Source organism: Condylura cristata, unplaced genomic scaffold (genome assembly GCF_000260355.1).
Source record: "Condylura cristata isolate star-nosed mole 26May11 unplaced genomic scaffold, ConCri1.0 scaffold00005, whole genome shotgun sequence".
Classification (NCBI taxonomy): domain Eukaryota; kingdom Metazoa; phylum Chordata; class Mammalia; order Eulipotyphla; family Talpidae; genus Condylura; species Condylura cristata.
The window spans coordinates 17,855,987-17,868,456 of record NW_004567106.1 but is presented as its reverse complement, the minus strand read 5'-3'; the positions used below and the strand labels follow the sequence as shown (position 1 = coordinate 17,868,456).

The 12,470-nt window shown below is 36.9% G+C and overlaps 1 protein-coding gene across 1 annotated transcript in view; it reads left to right on the top strand.

Moving 5' to 3' along the window:
* The window catches only part of DGKB (diacylglycerol kinase, beta 90kDa), a 554,412-nt gene that overhangs the window by 513,959 nt on the left and 27,983 nt on the right, over positions 1 to 12,470 (top strand). Inside the window, exons 24-25 of the mRNA XM_004676734.1 lie at positions 10,611 to 10,731; positions 11,908 to 11,968. Of these exons, the coding sequence (XP_004676791.1) occupies positions 10,611 to 10,731; positions 11,908 to 11,968 (182 nt within the window). The remainder of the gene's footprint in view (positions 1 to 10,610; positions 10,732 to 11,907; positions 11,969 to 12,470) is intronic.

Here is a 12,470-nt window from a genome sequence, read left to right as displayed (position 1 = left end):
AAACCAGGTGCTCTTTGAGATGTGTAGCTCAGTTATAAAACTGCAGTTTGAAAAATAGGCCCTTCGAATATTGTTTTTCCTATGAAATTGACACTCATTCTACATTTTTACCTGACTAAGAGGAAAAAAAATAATAGGATAGCTCCACACAGCAGCATTAAACTATCTGGTGAAAGTGGCGATCAGTCCAAACACATTAAAATTCTATTTTCCTTTACAAGTGTTTGCTGCAGATGACCCCACTGATCTTAAATATATTTCTGTATCTGTAACTGAATAGAGGTTTTCCGTACAGCATGTTCTAATGGCACTCTGGCCTTTAGCCAACAAGGCACTGAATAAGGCTATTTTTAAAATACAGAAACTGGGAACAGCTGCAGCAATCAAATTTGATAAAAACAGAGAGGAACTTTGCTTTTTTTTTTTACGGTTTGTCCAAGTTTAGACTTCTTTCATAGAACTGCTTTTGTTCTGTTGTATGAAGGGCTACAAGACCAATACAGTGAAGCCCTTTTAAACAAATAACTTTTAAAAGAATATGACTAAATAGAATAATTTTTCTTTATACCAAGAGGATCAATGCAAAGTATTTAATTTTTTTTAAGATTATATCTCTTAGAAGAAGAGTTTGGAGAATGAGTTCTAATAATTAATAAAGTTTGTATTATAAAGAGGTTTTAACTTCCCCCACCCCCAAAACAACTCCTGGAAAAAGAAAGAAAATCCTTAGTTTCTCCGTGTTGGAGATCTTTAAGTTTGTATTTCTCTGTTCTTTTATATTCTGTAGTGTTTTTAAGGGTAAAGGTACTTCAAATGTTACATTTCTTCTTTTCACATTACTATTAATCATGAATGTTGTTGTATTTTCTAACAGCTGGATTAATATCACTGAAGTTCTTTTATGAAAATCAAATGACATGCCTTTTAAAAATGTAAAGGGAAACTTTTTCACAGAGACCTTTTGTACTTATCTGAATCCCTCAACATGTCTATTTACAAGGGCTTATTCTTTTTTTTTTTTTTTAAATCAAGCTCTTTGGAAATTTGTCAGTACATGATTAATAAGTATCATGAGGTAAATAGTGAAAACCTCCTCAACAGTAGTAGGATGCAAGTTCTCTCTTCTAAGTGGTTTCATATGTGGAATGGATTTCTCTGTTAACTTCATAATTGACATAACAAAGGGGATTGTATTTCTTTTAAGTATTTACAAATGAGATTAATTTTAAAATTCCATCCAAAAGAAACGACTTATGTCAACATTAATTCAATTTAATAATCCAAGTATAATACAATTATTTTTCTGTGGCCATAAAATTATAAAATAACATGATCCTACTGCACAGAAAAAATAAAAGGGAGGCTATATACAAAAGAGCAGAATCCAGGTGTATACGCAGTGCACTAGCTTATTAACACGTAGCCTATGATAGTCCAGATGTCTACGACCCAGTAAGCTTCAAAGATAATATAAGCTTCAAAAAATAAATAATAAATTAAAGACAACAAATTAAGCAGTCTTCTCTGACTCCAACAATTCTATCCTAGAGGTGTTAGTAAGTCAAACACTGCTCATCTCTGAATGGGGAAACAATGATTGTTTTAAATATGTGGTTAGCATTTGAAACAAAGCCTCATTTCCATTGTCCTGCCCTGCTTTTCTGTTGCAAGGGATGGCCTCAGTCCAGCAACAACACCAGTCACCAAGCTTTTTGAGCACATAGGCTGTTCTAACCAGCAATTGTTAACATTCCCATTGTGCGCAGAACGTTGAACTCAGCTGGTTTTCAAGGGTTCTCTGACAGCATGAAATTTCACTCTCTCATCCTCTATTTTACTGATATTAGAAAGTTCCAAATAGAATTACTTCTGACCAGCCAGCAGTGCCTTTACGCAAATAGTCTAAGAAAGCACGGTAACCCCAATATAATAGTCTCTACATCCTTTCAGGACGTGTAGTGTTCATATGAAACAAGGAGAAATTGGACATCAAAAGCCAGCTCAGCTCTGTTATACAGAGTGATTTTAATGTGAATCAGTGTTCCTAATCTTCATGTTTTATCCTTATTTTTGACAAGTTTATGTGTTCATAGGCATCCCCATGTTTCAAAGATTTTATAGTTCTTCACAAGTGTTTTTCACATTTCACTGACTAAAAATTAGAAAATATTAGAAACATGTCACTGCATTATAAATATATTTCAAAAATTTAACTTATTTTCAAAGTGCTCTAGGCATTAAAGGTAAAGACTGCATTGTTATTTGGGTCTTCCCTGGTGGGCCTGCGGGTCAAAGTGCAGCACTGCAAGCCCCGCAGCTACTTCAGTGTGAGTTCCATACCTAGACCCGGAGGTGACCCACATGGCACAGCAGATCTCTCCTGTCTTGCCCGCTGCTCCACTCAGCAATGTACTTCATCACTCTGCCTGTTCTGCTCCCCACTCTGTCTCTAGTGATTCCTCTCACTGCCCCTGCAGCTCTGGCCTGCATCCCAGCTCTGTATGAATTAGTTGATTAATTAATTTAAAATAAAAATTTAAAAAAAAACTACATAGTTATGTAATGCAATATTGACACTGACCTCCAATGAATTAGATTTAATTTTGTGTTTTTTACATTGTTGGCACTGCTGAATTCTTGGAAGAATAGGGTTGTAATTTCCCCAGTGACTTCATCCCCTTACTAGGCCTCAGTGTTAGGGTGCAGAGTGTCTGTCCAGAAGCTATTCAGAATTTGCTGACATCAGCCCTCATTCATGAGCTTTTGCTTTGTTTAGCGATGGTGCTAATATGAGAAGACACGTGAAGTAGTTTGGTTTATGGAAGAGGGCAGGGAAGGCATGGTGCTGTGAAAACATCCCTCATTCACACAGAAAACAAGTGACAGCCTTCAGACCTTCCACAAAGCTTAATGAGAACAAACTGATGCAAGAACCCAGTGCTTAGATTCTCTGCTAGCTCACACTCATAAGCTCTCTGCATATATTTACTGAAACTACACATTGCTTTTGCTTCCATGGATTACTTTGGGAAATCTCTGAGCTGCTTCTCTATAAGCCTTGTGCATGAAATGCTTATGATTTCTTGGGTTATGTGTCCTGGGGTGAAGATCACTTTCCAAATACACCAAAGTGACTGGCAGGCCCTGAATTACTTAGGTCACATTAGGGAGATTGTTGACACTGTGATTTCTTGTCTTCATCATTTTGGATCCACTTAGGGAATGTCAGAATTTTAGAATGAAAATATATAAAATAATATTCAGCTCTGGCTGGTTGTTTTGAAAAACCAGATGGCTTTCTAAGAGATGATCAAATCCATTCTTTAAAAGTCACTTTAAAAGTCAGACATTTGATTCCACTAAAAATGTGTGTGTGTGTGTGTACATACACACACACTGATTTATAATTTTGATTATATAATCTTTTATTATATAATCGCTTTATTATACAAACTTTTATCATTCGTTATATGTATTTCTGTATATGTATCTTACCCCTGATTTTTCAGAATTCATCAGGAACTGGGATATTTAACACTGCTAACTTTTTCAAATCATTTAGTGAATTTAGACTCTTACCTTTTCATTTTTTACATTTTAACTATTTTGGATGGAAATATTTCCAAAAAGTCTTTGGCCTGTATTAACCATTTTATAATGATTCTTCAGAATATAATTCACACCAGACTTGGACTAGTCATTGTAAATGAGTTTTATATTGTGTTTAAATTTGGTGACAACATCTGAAATAACTCAGAAATAGGATTATTAGCAATACCGTTTTAAGATCTGTTTTATATAAATCTATATACTTCTTTATAGTATTTTTTAACTTCCATTATTGATAGCATCTAATTCGTTTGTTCTTACTGTTGTTAGTATGTACATAGTAATGGGAATTTAGGTCAAGTATACATAGTTGGATAACTAGATTTTCAGTTATATGTGAAGAGTTGGACAAGTAATATACAGGGTTTCCTCATCAATAAAATAAAGAGACTAATACCAGCCTCAAAGAACTATTGAGTCTTAAGTGGGGAAATGCCTGTAAATTCCCTAACAAAGAGCTTGTTCATGGTAGGTATGCAATATCTATGTTTATATGTATATAACCCCTCCCCACTTCCTTAATAGACTTACATAGTTTGTTCTCTAAGTTACTAATGTCTGCTTTAATATTTATGTATTTGTACCATAAAACAATACATATTAATAAATTTTGGCATCAGTTCTTGCAACTTACCCCTCTAATTGTTGGAACTCAAGGGAAAAATCTGTGCTTGTGAGAAATATATCTAAATTAAGAATCAGTAAGTAATAGATACACTCTGATGGATGAATTTCATTCATACCTTGGCTTTTTAAAATTTATTTTAAAATAAACTGGATCCTGGGGCCCTCCCTAGTGGCACAGTGGGTTAAAGCATTGCACTGTTAAGCTATCCACAGCCACTGCAGCACAGATTCGATCCCCAGCCAGGGAGGTGACCCACATGGCTTCGCAGACCTCTCCAGCCTCACCCGCTGCTCCCCTCAGCAGTGTACTTCAGCCAATCTGCCTGTTGTACATCCCACTTTGTCTCTGGTGAATCCTCTAAATGACCCTGTACCTGTGTTCTGTGCTCCAGTTCTTGTATGCATAAATCTTTAAATAAATAAATAAATAATCATGATCCTGAGACATGAGGGAAAGGCATATAATCTACTTACACTCAGAAGGTACAACTCCATAGCTATAATACCATAGCTAGACTGGTCTCACCCTGGCCAAATCAGGATATGATCATTAGTGATGTATGGTGATTATATACAATCCCCGCTGAGTCAAGAGTGTAGCCCAGGACCTGGGCTCCCAAACGTGGCAGCATGTCACTGTTGACCATGCACAAAGGACTATACCCTTCCCATCACCCACTCCATTTCTTCCCTTCACTGCACACTATATTCTACGAAATACTGAATGCTACAACCCACATCCAGTCTGTGTTTGTAATGCACCCTCTTCTGTTCCCTCACATATGGCAGTCTGAAACAATTACATAATGAGACATGTTATCAGGGCATAACTGTCAAAAATGAAGAGACTAAGCTATGAATAATATTCATACGAGTTATGTTGCTCCTATGTTCTCAGTCTATACTGTGCCCCTGACTTGCAGATGTTACATTCACACCCTGAATTAATATGTGCAACAAAACAATGCAATACTAACAAAAATGTTCAGGAAAGACTTACAAAATTAGGACCCTCCCTAGTGGCACAAGGGGTTAAAGCACAGCAATATGAAGATGGCTGCAGCCTTTTCAGCACCAGTTCCATCCCCAGGGAGGAGATCCACATGGCATGGCAGACCTCTCCTGACCACCACTGCTCCCTGCAGCAGTGTACTTCATTGATCTGCCTGTTCTGCTCCCCACTCTTTCTCTGGTGAATGATTTCACTGCCCCCACACCTCTGGCCTGTACCCCAGCTCTTGTATGCATAAATAAATTAATCTTTTTAAAAAGAGACTTACAAAGCCAAAGGCACATGAAACTCTAAAGTAGAATTTCTTACTAGCTTTAGTGCTATAATCTTTGCCAGTCAGATGAAATCTACCTGCTTTTCTCAATATTTAAAATATGACTGTTAAGTTGTGAAATAAAATACTTAAAGTATTATATAGGCTAACAAAGAAAACCAATTATACGGAAATACTGTTAATTTTTTGACCTAATAATAAATGTATTTCTTTATTGATAAATTAACTTTAAATACCTGAGATCTATCATTAAGTTGTCAAAGTAATTAGTTCAAATAACATTTGGAAGTACTGTGATGACTACAATATGATATGGAAATATCTGTGAGTGACAAAATATTTGTACTATGACTTTGGTTTCTGGTCTAAATTTACGAGGGGCCTCCCTGGTGACACAGGGGTTGAAGTCTCTGTGCTTTCAAGTTGTCACCAGTCACTGTAGCATGAGTTGGATCTCACCTCATGCAGCAGACCTCTCCAGCCTCACTCACTGCTCCCCTCAGCAGTGTATTTCAGTACATCTGTCTGTTCTGCTCCCCACTCTGTCTCCGATGAATCCTCTAACCCCTGACAATTATGCCCTTCACTGAAGTTCTTGTGTGCATAAGTAAATACCTATTTTTTTTAAATAATATAATAGTTTGGTGCATTTTTCCATCTCAGTTGTAATCCCCGTGGGCTTCCCATCACCAAATCACCCTTGTGCCATCACCATAGTCCAGTGCATTTCCGTCCCCCCACTGTTTTTGATCCCATCCCCCACTCCACCCCCTCCACCCCCATAAAATGTCTCTGGTACATAGTCATTCATTATTATTATTATTTTCTCACCTGGTCCATTATACTCCTGCTATGGGTAAATCCATCCGGTGTTTTTCCTTTTCTTTCTGGCTTATTTCACTAAGCATGATCTTTTTTTTTTTTTTTTTTTGGTTGCTGAGTAATATTCTGTTGTGTATATGTACCATATCTTTTTAATCCAGTCATTCACTTTTGGGCATTTGGGCTGTTTCTGTCTTTCCAGTTGTAAATAAATACCTATTTTTTTAAAAGAAAGAGATGCTGGGCCCACCCTGGTGGCACAAGGAGTTAAAGCACATCCCTGTGAAACTATCCATAGCCACTGCAGCATGAGTTTGATCGACAGCCAGGGAGGTGACCCACATGGTGTGGCAGACCTCTCCTGACCCTCCCCCTGTTCCCCTCAGCAGTGTACTTCATTGATCTGCCTGTTCTGCTCTCTGCTCTGTCTCTAGTGAATCCTCTCACTGCCCCTGCATCTCTGTCCTGTACCCCATTCTGTATGCATAAATAAATAAATCTTATTAAAAAAAAAAAAGAAAGAGATGCTTAATTTCAACTATATGTCAGTAAAAATAAAGTATTTTTCTCCATACAGGGCCAGTGACACTTACTCTTATTTGACCCAGTTTGAGTCGAATTATTTCATTAAGTTTTTTCCTCTGAAGCATCTCTTTTATACATTCTGTTTTAAATATGAAAGTACCAAGTTTGGTAGATTCTCTTGCCTCTCTCACTCCCATGGAGTCATTTGGAAAGATATATCAACTCAAAAATGTACTCCATTTTTCCCTTCAAATGTAAATCTCAGAATATTAAGCTGGACACACACTTTTCAATATCAGGAAGCTGGGATGTCTCAGTACCCAGCAAGTGACTCTCATAGCTGGAGCTGATCCATCTAGATTTCCAAATCTGCTTATAAATCTGTCTTCCTACCTACGACTCAACATCTTTCTCTCATCCTTGAGAAAATCGACCAGGATGAGATCATTAAGCATCAAGTTGACCATTGAGCTGTTCTTTTTTCTTTTATATAATAAAGTTGTTTGAGAGCTCTGGTGTTTCATAACGAACAGATTCTGAGATCCCACACCATAAGCAAGTGTGATGAAACCCCTGGCTGAGAAGAGCTATTCTAGGCTCCAAGACTGCAGACCACTGTGAGGCCATTCAGAATTTATAGAGACTATTATAACATGAAGTTTCAGTGCTCAAAAAAATGTTTTTCTTAAGCAGAGATTGCCACTTTTTCTCATCAGGCCAGATAGACACATTTTAGACTCTGTGTACCATACAGTCTCTGTGGCAACTGCTTTGTTCTGCCATTGTAGTATGAAAACAGCCATGGACAAACCCTAAATGAATGAGTGTGGCTGTGTTCCAATAAGAACTATTTTATGGACATTGAAATTTGAATTTCATATACTCTTCAAATGTCACAATCTATTACTCTTTTTAATTCCTTTTTTCACTTTGTAAACTTGGAAAAAGTGTTCTTAACTGTCAAATCTTATAAAACAACCAGTAGGCTGGTTTTTGTCCCTAGGTTGTCATTTGTTACTTGAGTTCTTAAATATGAAATCAATAGCCAGGTGGCAAGCCAATTAAGTAAGTTAATCTGGTTGACTGACACCCCAAGGGGAGCTACATTTGAAATAAATTTTAGGTAGAATGTGAAGTGAAAAAGACTGATGCTTTTAGGTAATACTATGTATAGAAATAAAATGTAAATTATATAGGTAGAAACTGTCTTTATCTGAAATCACTTGGTGCCCTGATCTCAAAGACAGCATGTAGGAGGCATCAATTTTGTTCAGACACTGCAGTCTCTACAGTACTGAAATGTGAAAGTTTTCAGGAAGCAAACTGAGCAGCACAAATTTAGAGACACCCTCCCCCAACCTAATTAGAAGGGATAAGGTGTTTACTTACCTTTACCAGCGCTATGTTTATCCAGTTCTTTGTATTAGCAGGAGTGTGAAATTTTGAACCTAGGTCATCTCAAGAAATATCCTCACTATTTAAAGTAGTGGTAGAATTAGTATTCAGAGCATTTTTTTGCAGGGAGAAAAACAAAGACAAATGAAAAGAAAGAAGAAATCAGAAGGAGGGTGGTAGACAGCAATCTGGTGTGGGTGTAGACAATCCCTATGATTCACGGAAAAGTTAGGGCTCACAGATTAACTCTGTCATGAGAAAGTGTTCCCTTTCTTGTAGAATATTTCCCATCAACCAGAGCGTTACAAAAATTATCACAGAACTTCACCTATTTAGGAATCCGGTAGTGCAAAATAGATAATACTAAATATGAACTTCAATCTTGTGGTGGTGGTTGTTATTGTTTTATAAATATCATCAGACACACATCTGGGGTTTTAGTGCTTGCCACAATGTAGTTTTCTGTTTGACATATATCTAAGAAATGCGTCTATTAACACCCAGGCTATAGAGCCAAGCACATTTTAGTGCCGGCTACAGCTGAAAGAATATGTTTCCATTCCTTGTCCATCTGTTCTTGGCAACATAAATTTAAACTAGAATCACAGAATAAGTTTCATGAGAAATAAGTCTAAATAGGGTTTAGAACACCAAGGTGAATACTCTGAGTTATGACTTGTTAACATTTGACTTTGAACACCATGGTCGTATATACTTGGAGAAATCTTAGGCTGCAACTATAGTTTGAAGTTAAAAATAAAAAACAATGTTTTTGTGAGTTCACTAAAGATATTTTCTGTCTTAAGGGCTTATCTGAAATTTGCCAGTGATCGTCGGCCTAAGAAACTAAGATTTCAAAATGCTATTTGCCACACATTTGAGCTACCATGAAAATGTGTCATTAACATCTCTAAACTCCATGCTTAAATGAGTATTAGTTGAGAGAGGGTTTTCTGTACAAAATGGAGCTCATAGAAAAGATATTTGCATGCTTTTCTTCAGATCCAGCCTCAGTCATTGCATGGTTATCTTGCATAATAACATCCCATTGTATGCCACCGCCTCCACTTTGCTACTAAAACCATATTAAACTACTTATTTGCATTTGAAAATATATGAGAATAGTAAGCTAGAAAAGGACCATGGATACAAACCTAGAGTTTTGGCTCCCAATCAAGGATCCAGGCACTCTGACCTATTGAGTCAGGGTGGGGCGCTGCGGGATGGTGCTCATGTGAGCTAAAACTGGGTTCCGGCTCAGAGAAAATCTTCAGTTGGAAAGGGAACAGAGCTCACATAGTCCAACCTCCCTCCCTACATAAGAAAAGTTTCTGTAATTTTTAATCTCTCTTTGATGTGGCTCATTCAAATACAGCAGAGTGGTTGTGCATAAAGTTGTTGAGCTCAAACTTTTATCATAGATTCAGTGATACTTTCCTGTTATAACAAGAGCATGTATATGATTTAGAGGTAGGATCACACTCTTCAGGATTCACATTTTGGCTCTGTTGCTAGGTATGTGACTATGAATAAATTAAATAAATTCTCTCATTTTAACATTTCTATTGCAAGGGGGATTCATATTTGCTTGAAATTTCTCTTCAGGGCAGTAAATGAGCTGACATATAGAAAGTGATTATCCCAGTGGTAAGCATTTAGTAGACCTCCAACAAGCAATATCTACAATTGTTAGTCTTTTTACTGTCCTCTGTTTTTTATAAATGAAGGAGTGAGTGAATAATTGCACTATTCTAATTATCTACTCCCAGTCAGTATTTGGTATTCAGAAGAATACTTTTTAAAACATATATTGTTATGTGAACTTCTGCTTTTGTTACCTGTGAGAATGGTGATATTCTGATTTAGAAACTTAGTCTTCTTTACAAATGAAGAAACCTTAACTCTGTGATCTCTCTGGATCTTTTGTTCTAGTGTTATAACAAAATCATGTTTGACAGCATATCCTCATACTTTATTTATAGTGTGGAAATGTATATTTGCTGCCAAATGTCTGATATAGAATGTATGAATGTTCCATATAGACATGTGGAATAACATTAAGTGTGTTGATGTTAAAAACTACTGGTATATTTTTTTGCATTATTGGGCTCAGGATCCATTCTTCCCATTTTGTTTCAGAATAAGCTGACAGCAATCTTTTTTTCTACTGTACCTCAAGCTTTAATGAAACAGAATTCCCGAAGTAGGCCATCTTTCCATTTCTTTCAGTAGCCATGACTTTTGCTGTGAAGTAGCTTTTTCACTTTTATTTTTTATAAGTAATAGCATTCAATTGTAGGCACGTGCAAATGCATGATAACTTACAAGGCTTCTGCTTCCTTTCAGATCTGAGTGATCAGCTGCTAGAGGTGGTTGGCTTGGAAGGAGCCATGGAGATGGGACAAATATACACAGGCCTGAAAAGTGCTGGGCGGCGCCTAGCCCAGTGTTGCTCGGTGGTCATCAGGTAGCTCCTTCTTTCTTTCTTTCTTTCTTTTTATTAAAGATTTTGATTTATTTGTACATACAGAACTGGGGTACAGGCCAGAGGCTCAGGGGCGGCAAGAGGCTTCACCAGGGACAGAGTGGGGAGCAGAACAGGCAGATCGACAAAGTACACTATTGAGGGGAGCAGCGGGTGGGTCAGGAGAGGTCTGCCGCGCCATGTGGGTCACCTCCGGGGCAGGTGGGAATCGAACTCATGCAGAAGTGGCTTTAGCTCTCTTAGTGCAGTACTTTAACCCGCTGCGCCACCAGGTAGGACCCAGGTAGCTCTGTCTTTATAACTGAGGAAAGGATTTGGCAAGCTTGATGTGAACTGAAACTATGAAAGAGTCAGATAATGATACTTGTTTTATTTCTGCCTTGTTGGAAAGTGATTAATCCTGAAAAGTTTGAAAATAATGGAAATTGGCAGATTGAACAAAGGTTTTGCTAGCTATTATCAGATTAGTTGGAATCTGACTCTCCTGTTGGGACCAAAGGTATATATACATTTCATCCCCTCAAATACAGTTCACATTCAGTATAGTTTACTAAATCATCAGTTTCTACTAGGCAAATTATCTGTTGAAAACTTTTTTTTAATTTTTTTACTGAAGTAAAGTGCAATACGAAATTTAGTATGAATTATTATAAAGGATGAGTTCCTTGGGTAAATTTAAATTTTATCAAGCAACATTTTCCCAAAACTGTAGCTGTGCAGAAAAATGTCTACTTTGACCCTATGGTTAAACCATAAATTACAGATCTAATTGATGATATTTACATAAGAGTGTCAATATTGGAAAATCTGAGACATCAAACACTTTTCTCCAGGTTTGATATATGGGTTTGCATAAAAATGAAGAGGTTCTTTTGGCTATAGGGATTCTGATCATGTCGTTCAATATAAACCATCCATTTTTCTTTTTGCATCCAGAATTTTTAGTTGCATCACCACATTTACCAGGTATCTGTTAACATTCCTTTCATTAGTAGGTGACAAGACTATTAGTAGCCATGATGAGTTTGTTTTCACAAGAGATAACTTTAAAGCCTGGCTACTCTCATATTTGCATTCCCTGGTCTTCGTCTAGCTTATAAATTGTCTGCTACGGGAAGTATTTCAGTGTTATACTTAAAATGAAATATTTGCCCCCAGGACCAGCAAGTCTCTGCCAATGCAGATAGATGGAGAACCATGGATGCAGACCCCATGCACAGTGAGTACAGAGCAGTTGAAATGCTACATTGTTTTTATTGGTGCTTTTCAGTATCCTATAGTCCTATAATCAGTCATACACTTCTATAATTAAATAATCATAATATCCAAGCTTTGGGTCTATGTCCAGGTATCTTTGTTTCTCTTATTTATATAATAAGACACTGCATTCAGATTTTAAGCATTTTGTGCCCTTAGTGGTCATATTGCTGCTCAATATTAGTGCTAACCTAAGTGTAACATTTTGATACCATAGAACATTTAAAAACTCTGGAAATATACAAAATTGATAAGGTTTCTCTTACCCTCTCAAGTACTTATTTAAGAACATGTTATGAGAAAATTATTTATAGGTTCTTCAGACACATCTCCGTGAATATATTACCCATCTGTTCTATTACCTCTATTTGGGGGTTAGAGGACTGACTTCTCAATTGAAAAACTCTCCCTATAAGTGTTTTCTCCCTAGAGAAAGTATTCAAATCATACATTTAGATTCCTCA